This window comes from Clarias gariepinus, chromosome 3 (assembly GCF_024256425.1).
Source record: "Clarias gariepinus isolate MV-2021 ecotype Netherlands chromosome 3, CGAR_prim_01v2, whole genome shotgun sequence".
NCBI lineage: Eukaryota > Metazoa > Chordata > Actinopteri > Siluriformes > Clariidae > Clarias > Clarias gariepinus.
The window spans coordinates 3,630,723-3,652,160 of NC_071102.1; the positions used below are offsets into that span (position 1 = coordinate 3,630,723).

General features: G+C 36.3%; 4 protein-coding genes across 4 annotated transcripts; all 4 read right to left on the reverse strand.

Annotated features, from left to right (window-relative positions):
- Positions 1-2,202: 2,202 nt before the first annotated feature.
- Positions 2,203-3,384, reverse strand: LOC128519404 (arylamine N-acetyltransferase, pineal gland isozyme NAT-3-like). Its single transcript, XM_053493126.1, has one exon. The coding sequence runs from the start codon at positions 3,301-3,303 to the stop codon at positions 2,431-2,433; it is 873 nt and encodes a 290-aa protein (XP_053349101.1). The 5' UTR covers positions 3,304-3,384; the 3' UTR covers positions 2,203-2,430.
- A 5,240-nt stretch (positions 3,385-8,624) lies between these two features.
- Positions 8,625-9,776, reverse strand: LOC128519366 (arylamine N-acetyltransferase, pineal gland isozyme NAT-10-like). The gene is made up of 2 exons (XM_053493073.1): positions 9,706-9,776; positions 8,625-9,529 (listed from the first exon to the last, which is right to left on the reverse strand). The coding sequence occupies exon 2, from the start codon at positions 9,520-9,522 to the stop codon at positions 8,650-8,652; it is 873 nt and encodes a 290-aa protein (XP_053349048.1). The 5' UTR covers positions 9,523-9,529; positions 9,706-9,776; the 3' UTR covers positions 8,625-8,649.
- Positions 9,777-14,978: 5,202 nt separating this feature from the next.
- LOC128519399 (arylamine N-acetyltransferase, pineal gland isozyme NAT-10-like) lies at positions 14,979-16,317 on the reverse strand. Its single transcript, XM_053493121.1, has one exon. It carries the CDS (start codon positions 16,106-16,108, stop codon positions 15,245-15,247), a length of 864 nt encoding a protein of 287 aa, XP_053349096.1. The 5' UTR covers positions 16,109-16,317; the 3' UTR covers positions 14,979-15,244.
- Positions 16,318-18,238: 1,921 nt separating this feature from the next.
- LOC128519394 (arylamine N-acetyltransferase, pineal gland isozyme NAT-10-like) lies at positions 18,239-19,581 on the reverse strand. The gene has a single exon (XM_053493112.1). It carries the CDS (start codon positions 19,388-19,390, stop codon positions 18,527-18,529), a length of 864 nt encoding a protein of 287 aa, XP_053349087.1. The 5' UTR covers positions 19,391-19,581; the 3' UTR covers positions 18,239-18,526.
- Positions 19,582-21,438: the final 1,857 nt, after the last annotated feature.

Genomic DNA, 21,438 nt, shown 5'->3' on the forward strand with positions numbered 1-21,438 from the left:
CCCCTGCTGTAGTTTCCATAATATACGGTACTGACAAGCAGCCTGCATCCTTTGATCGACGTAGGCGTGGCGGATTGTAAGACACTAGCAGTTTACTCAGATACTGCGGCGCGAGACCATTTAATGCTTTATACTTCAGAAGAAGTCTTTTAAAATCGATGCGAAATTTCACGGGGAGCCAATGCAGTGTGGTGTGATGTGCTCATATCTTCTGGTTCTAGCAAGAACTCTTCCTGCTGCATTCTGAACTACTGTAACTAAAACTTGTTTATGTGGAACAACCAGACAGTAAGGCGTTACAATAGAGGTGATAAAAGAGGTGATAAAACCATGAACTAATTTTCTGCATCGTTTAGTGACAGTATATTCCTTATCATGGTAATATTTCTGAGGTGAAATAATGCTATCCTGGTAATATTATCTACTGTACATTTTCTTCAAATAAAAGGCTGGAATCTATAATTACACTTTTACTGTTGCACTTGATGTAACAGAAAGGCCATTAAAAAGCTTGCTTCTAGCTGCATGTGGGACTGTGTCTTATCAGGATTAAGTAGAAGAAAGTTAATTAACAACCAGTCTCTTATGTCCTGCACACATTGCGCAACTTACAGTAAGTAAGCTGGTTTACCTCATCTGGTTTTTCTGAGATGTATAACTGTGTGTCATCAGCATAACAATAAAAACTAATACCATCCTTATGAATTATGTTGCCAAGAGGAAGCACGTAAAGAGAAAAAAGCTGTGAGCCTAAACCTGAGCCCTGTGGAACACCAAACTCCACTTGAGGACATGCAGAATGGTCACCATTTAAATCTAAATACTGATAACGATCAGCCAAATAGGATCTGAGCCATAAGAGGGCCGTTCCCTTAATTCCTACTACATTTTCTAATCTGTGGAAAAGAATATGATGATCAATGGTGTCAAAAGCTGTACTGAGCTGAGGAATTAATTATTATTAACAGGGGTTCTGTTATTGCTAGTACTATCTGCTTGAGAAAATGTGCCGGTATGGGATCTAATATACAGGTTGAAGATTTTGCAGAAAAGATGAGTGAAATTAGTTCATTCTCCTCAAGGGGAGTAAAGTATTCCAGGTTCTGATGTGGTGTGATTAGTTTATCATCGGTATAACTTAAATTGTTTGGTTTCAAAGCTGGAATTTTTTTTCTAATATTTACGTTATTGTATTTTTTATTTGTTTATTTGTATTGTTATTGAAAACGTTTATGAAGTCCTCACTACTGTACTGTATGTTGTTGTTGTGGAGATTTCTGCAGTTGTCTTATTTCTAGTTATTTTTTGACAGTATTAAATAGAAATCTAGGATAGTTTTTGTTATTTTCACTAAGAGTGGAGAGAAACAATGATCGAGCGTCACTGAGAGCTTTTTTTTTTTTCATAGTTCAGGATGCTCTCCTTCCATGCTATTTGGAATACTAACAATTTAGTTTGATGCCATTTGCGTTCTAATTTCGAGCGGTTTGTTTTAAAGTGCGTGTGTGGTTTCTTATCTCTAATAATTTTTCTTTTAACTGGAACTACATTATCTAAAGTATAACGGAATGTTGACTCTAAATATTCAGTCGTCTGATCGAGTTCTGTGGAGTCAGATGGCGATCCAATCAAAGTTGATAACTCTGGGAGATTATTAATAAAGCTCTGTGTGGTAGTTAATGTGAATGTACGTTTAATTTAGTAGCGCGGCGCTGTGCGTACATTATTACTATGAGACACTTTAATTGAGACAAGATAGTGATCTGAGATAACTTCAGACTGTGGAATTTGAATTATATTTCTTATACCTAATCCAAAGAATATTATTAAATCTAAAGTACGACTTGCTTTATGAGTGGGTCCTACTACACACTGATTTACTCCTAATGAGTCCAGTATGGACATAAATGCTCTACGCAGGGGGTCTTCTGGATTCTCAAAATGAATATTAAAATCTCCAGCAAATAACACGTTGTCTACAGAAATGACTAGGTTTGAGAGGAAATCTGCAAATTCACCGAGAAATTCGGAGTACGGCCCTGGAGGTCTGTAAATGATAATTATATTGAAACACCACTGCCCCCTGTAGGTAATGTACATCATGTGCCTGAAAACACAGCTGCCCGCGCACTTAAGAACCATGTCTGCAGACAAAACATTACTGGTGATTACGTCTAGTTACAACACACATTCACACACAGTTCTGAAGTTTTATTTGTGTAAACTGTTGGTGTTATTTGGCAAGTGACTTTTTTAAGCAAATAAATCAGAAGTTAAGTTACAACTTAAGTAAATTTACCCAAATACGTTCCCAACAGCTAGATATACATTTAACGTTCCGTTTGTTAAACTGACAAATAAAATGTAGTATTATTAAATCAGTAGAGATATGTGTGATAAAAGATCAGCACACTCTATACATACTGAATCCTACTTTTTATGTTCATCTTTTTTGTTGATTGGTGTCAGTTTATTAGTTAAAACAATATTAAACTTTTCTTTAAGTGTAGTCTCTATCTCACTGTCAGCTAAATCTTTAATCTCGATGATTTCTGTGTCTTCCTCTAGGTCAAGTGTGACTTCCATGTACCTCCATCCAGTCAGAGCTCTGAATCCAGTGGGAGTCTGGAGGGAACAAATGTATTTCTGGGTGAACATAGACTCAGGGCTGGTCTGCAGGTATTTGCTTGTGTTCAAAAAATGGTCAATCCCACGTGGTGTTAACACAAAAGAGTAAGCTGATTTTGTCAGTTTCTTGTCAGCGTATCTGGAATTGGCAAAGGCTTCATTCTGGAAAACCACCTTCCTTCCAGTCTTCTCCAAGGTCCAGGTCTCACCATCGTTCAGCAGACGGAAAATCCCCATCGGCTGCTCTTGATCTTTACCTGAGATCATTTCTACTGGGTACCAGATTTGGCACAAAAATCCAAAACTCACATCAGTGATATACCGCTTGCCATCGATCTCCACCAGGTTAATGAGATGTTCATCCAAGATGCTTTTTTCATTTGTAAATACGTTGAAGACTTTACAGCCCAGCATGGTGCATTTATAGCCCATCTCTTTCAGCAACCAGGAGAAGAGCAGGTTGCTTTCGAGGCATGATCCTCCACGAGGATTTCTCACAATCTTCTCATAAATTATCTGCAGGTCCAAGGTGTTTTGCTCTCCACAGTGGGTGCTGAGGTTCTCGAATGGAATGCTCATCACATGCAGTTTGTGGATTATGTGGAGCGTGGCCAGATCGGGTTTCTCATACACTCCACTGAATCCGATTCTTTTGAAGTATTCCTGAATATCCATTATGTTCTTGAGAAGCACAAAGAACGAACTGCTGCCGATGTGCTGCTGTGCAAACGATTCTCAGAAAAGAAGTTTGTGAAAAGTAGCAGCTCTGTCAGGTTGTCACGAGTTAATATGTCTGATTTTATTTAAATTTGTTGCGCAACAGCCTTTAAGTTTTGCCAGAAGGTTAATTCAAACTCAACTTAAAAACAAGCAGTGAGTCAGATGATCAAAGGGACGAGCTCAGTGATTACTGATCATGTGGCCATTTAAGGTGTCTGTTAAGCAGTTAAGCAGGATTCTGGGAAACAGTTTGTTCTTGAGGAGACTGAGAAGCAGAGTTTGTGGAACCTGGTGTTTGCTTGGGAACCTGACTCACTCACTCATTTCCTATACCGCTTATCCTTTACAGCTTCACAGAAGGCCTTGATGCCTTGAGACTATCCAAGGGGACTCGGGGCAAGCAGAGAACATGCAAACTCCATGCACACAAACCCAAGGCAGAAACACCGTTCACCTTGAAGGTGCAAGGACACGGTGCCAATCACTATGGCACTGTGCCATCTCTTAAAGGCATTTAAAAGATGCTGTAAGATGCTGGGGGGCATCTAAGGGAGATTATTAGAAAATTTTAGGTCCTAGAAATACTTATTCACTATCAATACTACATCATGATTTATGGTCTGGGAAATGCCCCCCAGCTGGAACATACTGGAAGGTGCTGGGGGGCATTTCCCAGTTCATAAATCACGATATACTTCCACTTGAATGCCATGGAGACATATTTTCCCCCATATTTTTTCATTAACAAGTTAACACAGCTCTCAAGGGTCCTGAAAAGTGTGGTCCAGGTAAAACACCTATTAGAAAATGTTTTGTTTTCATACCCGCAGAATCCCCTGACATGAATCCCATTGAGGTGGTGTGGCATGCTCTGAAGTACTATATTTGGCACGAATATAGAGAATAAGAATTTTAAGAATAAGAATCTTTCCCAGAGAAAATGACTTAAAAGCACTTTAGGCTTTTTATAAAATAGTAATCATCGTGCTTTTTTTTGCTGTTTTTGTCCAGCACTGAATAATTATTTGTGATCTGAGTACATTATGACTGATCCTCCAGAAATGCAACAAAACACAAACATATACTTGCTAAATAAATTCTGCCTTTTATTAAAGTGTAAGTGAGTGCCGTTGTGAGCAGCTTTATTCGACTCAGATCATAAAAAAACAACATACTGTAGCACAATGCACGTTGTCTGTGAATGACTGATATGTGGTTGTGAATATGCCTTTTAGCGAATGTAAAATGTTCACATGAACATTTAACTTTACAAAAGGCAGCGTTTTGTGTGAGGAATCAGTGTGTACAGGTGTAAACAGCTAAGACATCAATGCGAGTCCTGGTGAAATCTGGTGTCACCCGAGCCAATTGAAATTAAAACAGTTTTTTATTAATTGGAATGGAAAATACGTAGATTTTCCTTATCATAACATGCATTGTATTAATTTTTTTATCACTCTAAACACAACCCATGATTTTTTTAATACAATTTCAAAATAAATAAATAAATAAAACTAATCATTGTTATTATGTTTCAAGACATCCTTAATTTACAAAGTCAGATTTAATTGCTGCCATTAATAAATTCTGGTTTGAGACACATACAGAAGAAACATGTAATAAATATATAAATATGTTGTTTAAAGTTCTTTCAGTTGTAGTTCAAAATTTCGAGATTACCATTTTGTCATATTTTTGTGTTCATTGAATGAAACTAAAACATTTGTATTTTTATTTATTTGATGTTTTGCTGGGGAAAATAATTTTAGGCGCCCTGCGATGGATTGGCACTCTGTCCAGGGTGTACCCTGCCTCATGCCCTAAGCCTCCTGGGATGGGCTTCAGGTCCCTGCGACACTGAATACAGGATAAAGCGGTTTAGAAGATAATGAGTGAATACATTTTAGGCGGTGATGGTCTGGTTGGTCCTGTTAATTCGGCTTAAAACCCCCAATTCGCCACCAGTGAAACCGGTTTGATAACTTCACACCCATCATAAATGAAAGGCATAAAGCATAAAAAACACAAAAAATGGCCCTTGTAATTCATTCAACAAACACACTATTCGTTATATGTAAAAAATACTATTAAAATCAGGTCTTTAAACAAGTTCGAGGAATGAAAAATTTAAATGGAACAAACAGGAAAATAAATACAGTGCCTTGCAAAAGTATTTACCCTTCTTGGAATTTTTCATGTTTTGTTGCCTCATAAAATGGATTACAGTATATGAATGTTTGCATTATTTCATTTACAAAACCTGCACTTAACCTTTAAAAAAAGTAAAAAATAAATCCTGAGTGTTATATGTGTTTGTATGTGTGTGCGTGTGTGTTTGTGCGACACCCTCTCCCTTTTCTCGTCTTACGCAGTAACCCTTCCTCTCCTCTTATTTGTGCGAGACGACTTTCACACTCACACACACACACTGCCTCTTCGGGAAACATCTAAAAAAATAGTAACAAGTAAAAACAAAACAAAAAAAACAAATAAAACCTAAATTTTACCTTTGAAAAGAATCACGACAGAGCATTACAGCAAGTGTGTGTATGTGTGTGTGTGTGTGAAGGCGAGAGGAGGAGGGGTGTGTGTGTGTGAAGGGGCACAGTGTCCAATGATGCATGTCCAAACGGAATCAGTGCAGGCTGACAAAGAGAGAGAGAGAGAAAATTGATGATGGATTTGACGGTGCTCCGGGGAATTATCAAACATTTGCATATTTTTTTATAACCCAACTCTGACTTGTTCTTCTCAACAACTTTGTCCCTGACTTGTTTGGAGAGCTCCTTGGTCTTCATGGTGTGATACCTCTTGCTTAGTGGTCTCGCAGCCTCTGGGGCTTTTCAGAAAAGGTGTGTTTATACTAACAGATCATGTGACAATTAGATTGCACAAAGGTGGACTTCACTGCACTAATTATGTGACTCCTGAAGTTAATTAGTTGCACTAGAACTTTTGAGGGACTTCAAAGGAAAGGGGGTGAATACATATGCACATGCAAATTTTCAGATTAAAACATTAAAAAAAAAATTTTTTATGTTTATTTTTTTTTATTTCACATCACCAACATAGACTATTACTGTATGTGCAGATCCATCACATCCAATTATGATTTCATTTATGAAAACACTTGCAAAGAAAAAGATGAATTGGCAGAGCTGATGTCTCACCAAAGTTGCTTGCTCGCTGGCTTCTATGGTCAGTGGTGGCTGAAACGGTGGCCTTGAGCCAGGACCTTCACCCTATCTGCTCCAGGAGTGCTGTATCCTGGCTGTCTCAGCACTCTGAGCCCAGCTTCCTAATTGGGATGTTAGAAAAAATAATTTCATTGTATTATAAGGTGGATGTGACAAATAATTAAATATTATTATTATATTATTCTTAAGAGTTTGCACAGCTCTTGTTCCTCTTGTGTGTTCAGCTCGTGTCTGCACAGCTCCGTGCTTGCACATTTAGACATTCGGTCCAGGTATCAGACTGCTGAGGTGGGCAAAGTACACAAATCCTGTACTTAGTCATACTTTTACATATCTACTTAAGTAAAAGTACAAAAATACTCACTTTGAAATTTACTTAGGGGTGTGTTCAGAATTGTATTTGGTCCTCCTGGTTTGGACCAAATAAAAAAATAATACAAAAATTTTGGTCCGCTAGCATAAAGTCCTGGTTTGCTTAGTTGTTAAACTGTGATTTTTAACAATGTAACAAAAGACAGAAGCATTTAGATTTCATACATTGTAATTCTTGTACCAACTGAAAACTTTTGAAGAGTCTCTAAGATTCTATGAGTCTAAGAGTTATGGCTCAGATCAAAAGAAGAAGCGGTTGCCAACATGCCCAATGTTTTTTTATACAGGTATATGACCAGCTTTTATCAAGACAATGGGGGCAGTCGCCGAGTAGATTAAGTAATGAAATATGTACTCAAGTACAGTAAATGTAGATGGTTACTAGAAAGTCTTATAGATAAAAAAACCCCTAAAAAAAAACGTTAAAAAACTATTTAAGGTTTATTTTTTGTTTTGGGCGTGATTGGGATATTAATTAATTTAAATGAAATGGGAGATTCATTAGTTAATTACCTTCACTTCTAAGCAGTAATATGTTATCCTTTGATAAGGTGTGGAAATGAATTAATACTAGACATAGGGAACCAGAATGACATTTCTTGAGCACAGCACGGTAATGAGAATTTTAATGGTTGCAAAGTTATTTTACTGACTGTAAAAGTTCTGTACAAATGAATTTAAGCATAAAGATGATTTATAATATTAGATACTTTATTTCAAATGTCAAATGATGCATCAAAACATACTGAAGCCACTGGTGTTGCTACATAAAGATATTATAGCATGTGTTTCATTGAGTCGCAGTGAATTCTCAATTCAAATGTATTTCTTCTATTGTTTCTGCTACATGATAAACTGGAGGCCAACTATTCAGCATGACGTTCCAATAACATATTAAGTTCTGAGCTCAAGTTATGTAATAATGGCCACAGTATGTTTAAATTCCGATCCAAAAACTTGTGGCCTTATTCCATTAATTTGTGGCTACACCTGACTAATAGCCTCCAAGTCAATTTAGCTATGTAGTAGAAATTACTATGGTTCCTACAGACTAAGGCATTTCCATGGCGTGTTCAAGTCAAACTGGGACTTGTGATGGAAGGTCTTATATTAATAGGCATAAAACTGATTGGCGTAATAATACAGAAGACTTCCAGCACAGTGAAACATCCGAATGGTGCAAACGTTTTAAAGAAGGATGTACGCCTGTGAATGATGATCCCGGTCGAGATGGCTCTGAATTCCCATGAAGATCCTTAAAACTTGCAGAGGAGACGCATCTGTCCGTAGGAACTGTACTCACAATCATTCATCAACACGACTTGCACATTAAAGGAACTCAGCTGGAAGTCATTTTCACATTGTGACCTCGCTTCACGCCATTTTCCACATGCTTGGGCCATTAAAGAAGTTCCTGGGAGGCTAGCGTTTTAGACGTGAAGCAGGCAGTCTGATCATGGTTCTGGCATACTGAAAAAACTTTCTACCTTGAAGGTATCCAAGCATTAGTAAAACGCTGGTATACACGCATTGGAACAGCAGGGGATTATATAGATTCAAACATTTTTTTTACTTTCACTTCTCACATAACTAATTCTGTAATTCTGCACAATCAAATGTTCAGAACTTGTCTTGTATATTTAAGACTAAGGAAACAATTTATTGTTAGGGTTTTTTTTATCTACTGTAGATCATTAAAGATGCTGTAAGTGTATCTTTGCTTTACCATGCTTTACATTTTAAATGCAGCTTTGTTGTTTATTGGTGTGAGTTTATTAACTAAGATGATATTAAACTTTTCCTTGAGTATGGTCTCGATCTCACTGTCAGCTACATCTCTCATCTTGATGTTGTCTGTATCTTCCTCAGGATTAAATGTAACCTCGCTGTAGGTCCAACCAATCAGAGCTCTGAATCCAGTCGGAGTCTGGAGGGAACAAATGGATTTCTGGGTGAACAGAGACTCAGGGCTGGTCTGCAGGAACTCGCATGTGTTCAGAAAATGGTCAATTCCACGTGGAATTAGCAAATAAGAGTACATTGTCTTTGTGACACGTTTGTCAACGAGGCTGGAATTGGTGAAGGCTTCATTCTGGACCACAGGCTTCCTTGCAGTCTTCTCCAATGTCCACCTCTGACCATCGTTCAGCAGGCGGAAAATCCCCGCCGGCTGTTCTTGATCCTTTCCTGCGATCATTTCTAACGGATGCCAAATTTGTCCCGACACTCCGTAACTCACGTCGGCGATATACGGCTTGCCTTCGATATCCACCATGTTTACAAGGTGTGAATTAAAAGGGTTGAAGTCATTTTTGAGCGTGTTGAAGACTTTGCAGCCCAGCGTGGTGTATTTGTAGCCCATCTCTCCAAGCACCCAGGAGAAGAGCTGATTGTTTTCCATGCACCATCCTCCACGGCGCTTTTTTACAATCTTCTCATAAATAATTTGCAGGTCCATGGTGTTCCGCTCTCCACAGTGGATGCTGAGGTTCTCGAAGGGAATGCTCATCACATGCAGCTTGTGCACGGTACGGAGCGTGGCCAGATCGGGTTTCTCGTACACCCCGCTGAACCCGATTCTTCTGAAATATTCCTGAAGATCCATTATGTTCCTGTGAAGGAGGAAATGACAAAGTGCTGCTTCAAAATGCGGATCACATCGTATACAGCCAGGATGAAGGACTAAACTTCTCAGAAGTGCACAGCATTAGTAGCTATACTGGAAATTAGAAATTAACAATCACAGTTTACTAATACAAATCACAACCATATATCAAATTCAACATACCTTCAAAAAACCTCCTCCTGGGATTTTTTCACCTCACTGTCTGCTGTTGTCAGGGAGATCGTTCAAGCAGCCGAATTCTGTCTCAAGACAGGAGAAAGAATGAATAGTGGCTCAAACAAAAGTGTTTGGAAAGAGGCAAAAACATTAACCATTTGATCCCTGGATGGTAGCTAATGTTTGGACCCAGTTAGGATAAAACTTTGTAAATTACAGTATCAATCTACACCATAATTTATATACAGTAATATGAGAATGCAGTTTCCAAAGTCTATATAGAACACAGTTTTAATATATGGTTTGGAATTTGTTTTGTAAAGCTTCTGACTATTTATTTCATTCACTCATCTATTATCTATACTGCTTATCCTACAGTACGCATTGCAGAGCGCACACACTCACACATCCAGTCACACACTATGGCCAATCCGTATACACAAGGGAACCTACATACTGTAGCACGTGATTTATATGTGTGACAATGTTTGATGCTTAAGTATTGATAGACCTAATAAATGGTCTAGCAAAAATGTTTTGCTTTCAATCGTGGCATCATAATTAACTTTAATGCTATATTATGGTACAGTACCATGTGAAAGTCTTGAGCAATCCCTCATTTCATTATATTAAAGGATGTAGAGCAGAATGGTGGCATAGTGGTTAGCACTGTAGCCTTGCACCACCAGGGCTGAGAAATTGATTCCCACAGTTTGTGTGTGCGTGCGTGCGTGTGTGTGTGTGCGTACTCTGCATGTTAGTCCCGTGCGTGTGAATTCCCTCCCACATTCAAAGAGTACAATTAATGTTGAATTAAGTAGACTTGAATACAATGATGTACAAAATTAAGTAAATGTAATGAAAATCAGAATTACTGCAATGGTTACCCTAAGTGAAAATAAGTAAAAAAAAAAAGTATTTTTGAAAAATTGAGTAGATATGATTGAAAATGCAAGGTAAAAAAAAAAAAAAAATTAGACTTTTATTTAATAAACAAATGTGCTACATTTACTAAATATTTTAACTGAATTTAATTTATACTTCTCCATCAATATATATATATATATATATAAAAAAAAAAATATATATATATATATATATATATATATATATATATATATATATTAATTAAGTGTAACATATTAATTCTGTGATGGAGAAGTATAAATTACATTCAATTAAAATAATATAATATATATATATATATTTAGCCTTTACTCAAGAGGTGTTTTAATTCAGGTCAATGTATCTAATGACACCAAATTATAAACAAAGAAACAATACACACATTACCATTTTAATGTTAATTAAACATTTATTTGTCACATTTGATAAGACATGAAGTCTAAACTCAATCTGATTTACTTTACAAATGACATGTAACAAGATCATAAACAATGAGCTGAATTGATCTAATTAGTAACACAGTCTCACAATTAATACTTTTGATACAAGTATTATACAGTTAATATGTGAAAAGTAGACTTTTGTATTAAAATATAATCACATAAAGTCACATTTTACACCTGAAAGATTGCACAACTTCACACTTCAGTTTCCTGCAAATTGTGGGATCCATACAAATGTGTGTGCAGACCTTCTCAGGTCTTAAACAAGCAATGACAGTCTAAATGAAGACAGGACACTGAATATCATTGATCAACAGTACCATGCTACACTCCATAATGATCAAAACTCCTTTTGATGATGTGACAAATGTGCAGAGTTTACACCGCCATCCCATAAGCTGGAACCTTAAAAAGAAATTATAGTATACAAGTAAGTACAAGTGTGACTATTACTATATACATTATCATACTGATCTACGAGTGGTGTTCAAGTCAAAGCGGGACTTGTGATAAAATTCTCTGAAACGAACACGTAAAACTGATTTAAATATACAGAGCCCATAGCTGGTAAAATTTCAGTGAACATTCCAGTGGAATGCTGTTACACAAAACGAACTGCTTTGATCACCAAAGGCTTTTTGCTCTTGCAGAACCATGCACAACCTCATATATAGAGAAATAAAGGGAGCTTTTACTCTAATAAGTTATTCCGCACAAAGATCACGCTTTGACTTGAATGTTCCTTGTACATGTCTTTGTCCCTTGTATAAAAATGATACTCAACTTTATTTACGCATTACTATCAACTATGTATATACAGTATATATATATTTTACATTAGTTTAATGGAAAATCTAGTACTGCATGTTCTAGTGGAAAACTTGTATATAGATTCATTATAGGTAAAGTAAAATATTTCAAGCCTTGATTTAATTCGTAATGGGCACACATTTAATACTTCTGTAACATTTAAAAAGTTAATATTTACCTCGTTTCGCTCTCCACAATGGATGCTGAGGTTCTCGAGGGGAATGCTCATCACATGCAGCTTGTGCACGGTGCGGAGAGTGGCGAGGTCTGGTTTCTCATACACCCCGTTAAACCCGATTCTCCTGAAGTTGTCCAATAAGATCCATTATGTTCCTGTGAAAGATGAAAGAAAGACAAAACTGTTGCCTTAAAATGTACACCAGCACAATATCTAGCTTGGTAAAAAAAAAAAAAAAAAAAATCCAGTTTCAGCAGCTGGTAGGTGGTTAGATCTCGATGGATTAAATCATAAGGATGAACAAAATTCCTAATGACTTAAATTTAATGAGTTTAATGGATTCTTCAAAAAATGTACCACTAAATAAATCAGCTTGGATCAAATTTGTTTATCAGTATGTCATTTCCTAAATAAAACTCACAAACAGCTAGACATTGTTCATTCTCTTAAGCAAATACATCCGGATAACAAATCCTGCATTTAAACCATACCTTCACTGCAAATTCTTGACGCAATGTCCACTACTGTCAGGGACATCTAAAGACAGAAGAAAGAATGTGACCAGACAGACTTAACCTGTGGACCACTGTATTGTAATAATTTTCTGATACAGATGTAATAACACTTTATGAAAAAAAAGATACAGATTAAACCCTTGTAACTAATTTTAAGATTGAAGTGTGAGTTTAGATACAGCCGAGAGAAACCCTTGTGACCTACTTACAGTACATCATGAGGCGCGGTACACCCTGGACAGGTGCCAATCCATTGAAGAGCACACACACAAACACACACCACACTACGAACAATTTGAGAACGCCAATTGTATAACCTAATCTGCATGTCTTTGGACTGTGGGAGGAAACCAGAGTACCTGGATGAAACCTACCCCAGTGAAAAAACAAACAAACACTTTAGTGTTTTACAAATATATTGAAATCCTCGATAGTACACTGCAAATATAGGCTACGAACAAAAAATTGTACCATCAGTTAATGTATAAAAAACATACTAACATCATGCTTTTACCAAATTTTGGAATTACACTTTAAATATACTTCAAAATAATTGTATTATAGTACACTTCCCAAAAATATATTATTGGAAAATATACTTTAAGTGAAAGGTTTGTTTTATTTCCAAAGTACACTTATTTAAACTTGTTTTTCAATGTATTTTTATATATATATATATATATATATTTTTTTTTTATATGCTCGAAATAATCATTGTACAAATGTACAGAAAGTACACATTAGAATACAATTTTTAATATACGGTAGTGTCGGTATATTATCAGTTAAATGTACTTATTCATATGTACTTATATTTAGTGCACTACTCTCTCAAACTCGTTTTTGAAACTCACTTTTGCTTTTGCTGAAAATCACGTGCACGTTCAAGATAATTTCTGTGTTTAAACTTTCTTCTGTGCGCTCACTGTCATAAAGCGACACTTGCACGAACTGCAGCAGTGATATAGCTCCTCAACTATTCCAGCCAACCAGAGACTAGAATCAGCACGACACCAGCCAATCAGAAGCGGGAGGCGGGCAGCTTTGGACTGTCTGATTGGCTCCCCAGGCCTTCGGTTTCTAGTTTGAATTAACGGCTGGAAGCTGCATCGTTGCGTGCGTTTGTTGGTATCGTTATTCTTTTATTTTCATCGACATAAGGTAAATTAAATGGTTTTTGTTAGGTAGTTTAAAATTAAGTACATCGTTTAAACTATAGAATGTATTGTCTAATGTGTTGTGTTACTTTGCTTGTGGTATAATTCTCCGTAGCTCTCGGCCTGTTTTCAGTCTCTGTGTAACAGCTAGAATCAACACACCAGGTTTAAACTAATACTGAACATGTATACTCTAATACTGATGTCTGTCTGTGTTCACACAACAGTTTACATTTTAGTTTGTGTGTTTGTAAGACAACCTGACTTTTGTTGAACACAAATAAACTATAGTAGTGCTTTTTTGTTACTTTGTGCAAATTAAATCTGTTGAACTCATGAATAAAATCTGCCTCATAATTACTGATGTAATGCGTTTCAAAAACATGTTATAGTGTAAAAAAACAGTCGTAAATTATCCTTAACACTTTTAGTGTACTGTTTATACATTTGCAATACTGTAGTATAGAAGACTGTGTGTACTGTATGATACAATAAAATAGGCTATATTTGTATTAACCACAAAGTGTACTTTTTTAGTATTTGTAATTGTCCAGAAGTATAACAGCATGCTACTGCTGCAATAAGAATATACTCATAGTATACTAATCATGTACATTTCATTAATATACATATTCAGGTATGTACGTTAGTACACACAGCCATATACTTTAAGTGTACTAAGTATACTTAAAGTTGTTCCACCGTAGCACACGAAAGTATTTTGTATTAAGCTTTTGTACAATTTAATTACAACTTAGATACACTACGTACAAAATTAGTTGTTCCAAAATAGCAAACTTCAAGTATACTAGTCATTAGTCTGGCTGCAAGTACATTTAAGTATGCTTTGGCATGCTAGGATTTAATATACTTAGCATACTTCTTTTTTTTTTTTACTAGGGTACTAAGCACGGTTAGAACATGCAAGCTACATGCACAAAGACCATAGGCAGGAATTGAGCCCTGACCCTGGAGGTGTGAGGCCACAGTGCTAACAACTACATCACCATACTGCATGTAAAGTATTACCTAAAACGTTCTTCTAGTGTGTTTTATTAAAGTGGCCAAATTTGAATTGTTTCCTATTAATAAACTTGATTAATTTGGAGCTCAGCTTGAAACTATTCAGTCATTTTAAAGTAAACTAGATAAAGTTAGTTACAATAAAGCGTTATACAAATAAAATTGAATTGAATTGAATAAACCCACCCAGTTAACACACATACACGAAGGTTTCTTCAAGGGTTTATTGAATACGTAAGGGTTTTTAGTTCAAATAAATAAAAAGGAAATCTTGTGTTGTAAGGTTCTACCAAAAACTTTTATAGATTCCCTTTATTAATTTACATAAAAAGGAAAAATCAAAACACTCTGAGACTATTACAACAGATTACAAAGATATTTCTCCGGACTGAAAACAACCATCCCTTTTGTAGATTGAAGCTTAATTCAAATTAGGCTTGTTCACCCCAAAACACGGAGAAGGTATTATTAGAAATGTGCTCGTGGTACACACACCTGTACGTGTCCTAGAGTTTATGTAGCTTTGTTGTTCATTGGTGTCATTTTATTACCTAAGACGATATTAAACTTTTCCTTGAGTATAGTCTCTATTTCACTGTCTGCTACATCTCTAACATCAAAGATGTCCACATCTTCATCAGGCTTATATGTGACTTCCATGTAGGTCCAACCAATCAGAGCTCTGAATCCAGTGGGGGTCTGGATGGAACAAATGGATTTCTGGGTGAACAAAGACTCAGGGCTGGTCTGCAGGAACTCGCTTGTGGTCAGGAAATGGTCAGTCCCACGTGGCGTTAAGAAAAAACTGTATATTGTCTTCATTAAGCGCTTTTCAATGAGGCCACAATTGGTGAAGGCTTCATTCTTGACCAGAGGCTTCCTTCCAGTTTTCTCCAGCGTCCACTTTTCACCGTTGTTCAGTAGACGGAAACTCCCCGCCAGCTGCTCTTTATCTTTCCCCGCAATCATTTCCAATGGGTACCAGATTTGACACGACATTCCATAGCTCACGTCAGCAATATACGGCTTGCCGTCGATCTCCACCAGGTTAATTAGATGTTCATCCAATGGGCCGAAGTCATTGTTGAGCGTCCTGAAGACTTTACAGCCCAGCATGGTGTATTTGTAGCCCATCTCTCTCAGCACCCAGGAGAAGAGCAGGTTGTTTTCACAGCACCATCCTCCACGAGGGTTTCTCACAATCTTCTCATAAATGATCCGCAGATCCATAGTGTTCCGCTCTCCACAGTGCATGCTGAGGTTCTCGAAGGGAATGCTCATCACATGCAGCTTGTGGATGGTGCGGAGCGTGGCGAGGTCTGGTTTCTCGTACACTCCGCTGAACCTGATTTTCTTGAAGTATTCTTGAAGATCCATTATGTTCCTGTGAAGTATGAAAGAAAAAACAGCTGCCTTAAAATGTATCTTGCTTGGTAGAAAAATCCAGTTTCAGCAGTTGTTAGCTGGTCAGACCTCGCTGGGTTAAATGAAGATTAAATGTCAGGGGAATCTTTCACGTTTGTTAAATACATTATTAAAGACAGAAGAAAGAATGTGAACAAACTGAGTTAACCACTGGACCACTAGATTATGATAACACTTTATGGGAAAGGGCACAGAGTTAACCCTTGAACCTAATGATAAAACCGATGTTGAACTTCTGAACCTCCTACTCTTATATAATAGATCATATAATTTCCAGTATTGTTGTAAAGCACATGGGAGGTTGTATAGTTTTAATCTATTATTATTTATAGTTTTTGCCCAGAGTGTTTTATTGAACTGTTATTTTTATAAAAGAAACATACTTTGAAATTACACACTTAAATATTTCTCTCGAGTTTTGGACTGAACCTGTTCAAGTAATTACCTGAAGATACCGAAGAAATTCAAATCTTAGTTAAAAAAAAAAAAAATCTTGTGAGGCATGTTAATTTATAAAACGCCTGATCTTATAAATCTATGGATAACTTGTCACCAACTTGCAAAAGAGACTCATCTGTCTGTGTGAACTGTACACACAATCAAGACTGCATTGAAATACAAAAAAGCTCTTTAAATGGAATATATGAAGAAATGAGCCAGGCTCAAGACTTTTGCATAATATTGTTTGTTACATATTGTGGTCCCCTATCAAACATTAATGGTATTTTAGTCTTTGACTAAAACCAATCAGTTACTGCTACGAGTAAAACCATCTGTTTATTCTCTAAATATAAGAAGTCAATATTTATTATAATATACACATGTTAATTCGCTGTTTAGTGGTATTATACAGTATATTGGATTTTTATAATAATACCTGTAAACTGATTCATTATATTAATTAATTATGTTTAACATTATTTTATTTTAACATCCTATATTCACAAGTTTCCCTTCCCTTTATGCCCCTTTACCTGTTTATTAATCTAGTGTTATTTCCTCTAAAGAGCCAAATACAGGCTCATGTACGTTTTGCTTCATACTAAGTCCTTTCTATAGGCTGTCCTGTGACACATCATGATAAAGAATAAAGATTTTCGAAAGCCATGGAGTCTGGATCAAATGATTATTATCAGAGGTGGAAAAAGTAATAAAATTTTGTACTCAAGTAAAAGTACTGTTACTTCAGTGATCTTCAACTGAAGTAAGAGTAAAGTTACCCTTATAAAAATCTACTCAAGTAAAAGTAAAAAGTAAATCATAAAAAATTTACTTAGAGTAAAAGTTACTGAGTTACTTTTTTTTAACAGCGGGGGTGGGATAGGGGATGAAACACCCTTGCATAATAAATCTGTTCCCTTTGTTGTGCTTGAAATCAAAGTGATCGCTTAAATATGACCAGGGGTTTACTTTATAAGAATTTGTTGGCATTTCACTTTTAGCTGTGTCTGCATCACTGGCATCTGTTTAGTCCGTCTCCATCGTTCTTGTGAATTTAGTGTGTTTTTTTCTTCCCGGCAATTAATCAATCAGTGCAGTGGTTTCCAGGGTGCAATTTTTTTCTTCCCTGTTGTATTATTTTTCATTTTATTATTTTATCCATTTTTTTTTACTCAGTAGCGTACATTATTTAAAATGTAGTGAAGTACAATACTTTACACAAAACATACGTAAAAGTAAAATTACAGATTTTAAAAACTACTTTAAAAAGTAGAAGTACACAAAAAAAATCTACTCAATTACAGTAATGCGAGTAAATGTAATTCATTACTTTCCACCTTTGATTATTATATACCTCATCATCACTTTTACATAAAATAAGTTACTAACTTTTGTAATCTTTAAACATCAGCTGTTAGGTTTATATTTATCACCTTAACCTTTATGCACCAATGTTTAGGTTGATTCCAAATCCATAGGATTTCTCTTGTTGAAAAAAGAGATTCAAGAAGAAACTACTAATTTGTAACTTGTAACACACACACTAATCCAGTTAACACACAAACACAAAGGTTTTATTTTAGGGTTTATTGAATAGGTAAAGGTTTTGACCTTTAACATAGGAAATCTCGTGTTGTAAGATTTTAACATGCTAAATGTTTTTTTATAGAGGGGAACTAGACTACAGTATTCCCCTCATTACTCTGATGCAGTGGACAACAAAAGTTGTGCTAAAACAATCACTGAATATGGATTTCCTAGAAGGAATTTGCATAAGGATGAGGAAAAAAACACTCCTTAACTACAAAAATACACTACGGAGAGATTTCTCTGGACTAAATAACAACTGTCCTTTTCGTAGATTAATATCTGTGTGAAGCCTAATTAAAACTGGGCTTGTTCACCCCAAAATATACATTTATGCAGCGTTTATGTAGCTTTGTTGTTTATTACTTTCAGTTTATTAACTAATACAATATTAAACTTTTCCTTGAGTATAGTCTCGATCTCACTGTCATCTACAGCTCTGAATTCGAAGATGTCCTTGTCTTCCTCTGGGTTAAATGTGACTTCTACGAAGGTCCAACCAATCAGAGCTCTGAATCCAGTGGGGGTCTGGATGGAACAAATGGACATCTGGGTCAACAAAGACTCAGGGCTGGTCTGCAGGTACTCGCTTGTGTTCAGAAAATGGTCAATCCCTCGTGGTGTTAAGTAAAAAGAGTATATTATCTTCTTGACACGTTTGTCAACAAGGCTGTAATTGGCGAAGGCTTCATTCTGGACCAGAGGCTTCCTTCCAGTCTTCTCCAGCGTCCACCTCTCACCGTCGTTTATTAGACGGAAAATCCCTGGCGACTGCTCTTGATCTTTTCCTGAGATCATTTCTAACGGGTACCAGATTTGACATGACATTCCATAGCTCACGTCAGCAATATAAGGCTTGCCTTCGATCTCCACCAGATTAATGAGATGTTCATCCAAGCAGCTGAACTCATTTCTGAACCTACTAAAGACTTGTGAACCCAGCGTGGTGTATTTGTAGCCCATCTCTCTCAGCACCCAGGAGAAGAGCAGGTTGTTTTCACAGCACCATCCTCCACGAGGGTTTCTCACAATCTTCTCATAAATGATTTGCAGATCCATGGTGTTCCGCTCTCCACAGTGCATGCTGAGGTTCTCGAAGGGAATGCTCATCACATGCAGCTTGTGGATGGTGCGGAGCGTGGCGAGGTCTGGTTTCTCGTACACTCCGCTGAAGCCGATTTTCTTGAAGTATTCCTGAAGATCCATTATGTTCCTGTGAAGTATGAAAGAAAAAACAGCTGCCCTGAAATGTATCTTGCTTGGTAGAAAAATCCAGTTTCAGCAGCTGGTAGCTAGTCAGACCTCGCTGGGTTAAATGAAGATTAAATGTCAGGGGAATCTTTCACGTTTGTTAAATACATTATTAAGGACAGAAAAAAGAATGTGAACAAACAGAGTTAACCACTGGACCACTAGATTATGATAACACTTTATGGGAAAGGGCACAGAGTTAACCCTTGAACCTGATGATAAAACCGATGTTGAACTTCTGAACCTCCTACTCTTATATAATAGATCATATAATTTCCAGTATTGTTGTAAAGCACATGGGAGGTTGTATAGTTTTAATCTATTATTATTTATAGTTTTTGCCCAGAGTGTTTTATTGAACTGTCCTAAATCAGTGCATGAAAAAAAAAAATCAGTATTTTACAGGAACTCAACTGGGAGTTATTACTGGCTGATTTCCACATGTTTGGGCCAATAAAGGAAATTCTCGGATGGCAGGGTTTCAGCTGTAAAGCAGGGCATCTGATAAGTCCAACCAGTCAGAGCTCTGAATCCAGTGGGAGTCTGAAGGGGACAAATGGATTTATGAGTAAACAGAGACCAGTGTCCACTTCTCACTGTTGTTCAGCAGACGGAAAATAACAGCTGGCTGCTCTTGATCTTTCCCTGCGATTATTTTTAACGGATGTCAGATTTGTCCTTATACTCCGTAATGTCATGCCTTATAGAATAGAAAATGAGTGAATAAATGATGTAGATGTTACGTTGTTAAGTTGGATGTTTTTTGACACTCAGGTGATTTATACACTAGGTCACTGTGTGATTTAACAAACAAAACACATTCCTCTGAAACTGCTCAGGTACAGGGACTGGACTGAAAAAGAGAGGCAAAAATGTTCATCAGGAAGCCTTCAGAACTATTCAAGACTGCATTGAAATACAAGAAAGCTCTTCAGATGGAATATGAAAAAAAAAAAACACAAGACTTTTGCATAATATTGTTTGTTACATATTGTGGTCCCCTATCACACATTACTGGTATTTTAGTCTAAAACCACTAAAACCAATCAGTTACTGCTACGAGTAAAACCATCCGTTTATTCTCTAAATATAAGAAGTCAATATTTATTATAATATACACATGTTAATTCGCTGTTTAGTGGTATTATACAGTATATTGGATTTTTATGATATTACCTGTAAACTGATTCATTATATTAATTAATTTTGTTTAACATTATTTTATTTTAACATCCTATATTCACAAGTTTCCCTTCCCTTCATGCCCCTTTACCTGTTTATTAATCTGGTGTTATTTCCTCTAAAGAGCCAAATACAGGCTCATGTACATTTTGCTTCATACTAAGTCCTTTCTATAGGCTGTCCTGTGACACATCATGATAAAGAATAAAGATTTTCGAAAGCCATGGAGTCTGGATCAAATGATTATTATCAGAGGTGGAAAAAGTAATAAAATTTTGTACTCAAGTAAAAGTACTGTTACTTCAGTGAACTTTAACTGAAGTAAAGTTACCCTTATAAAAATCTACTCAAGTAAAAGTAAAAAGTAAATCATAAAAAATTTACTTAGAGTAAAAGTTACTGAGTTACTTTTTTTTAACAGCGGGGGTGGGATAGGGGATGAAACACCCTTGCATAATAAATCTGTTCCCTTTGTTGTGCTTGAAATCAAAGTGATCGCTTAAATATGACCAGGGGTTTACTTTATAAGAATTTGTTGGCATTTCACTTTTAGCTGTGTCTGCATCACTGGCATCTGTTTAGTCCGTCTCCATCGTTCTTGTGAATTTAGCGTGTTTTTTTCTTCCCGGCAATTAATCAATCAGTGCAGTGGTTTCCAGGGTGCAATTTTTTTTCGTCTCCATTGTATTATTTTCAATATTTTTAATTTTTATCCATTTATTTTTTACTTAGTAGCGTACATTATTTAAAATGTAGTGAAGTACAATACTTTAAACAAAACATATGTAAAAGTAAAAGTTTTCTGTAAAATTACAGATTTT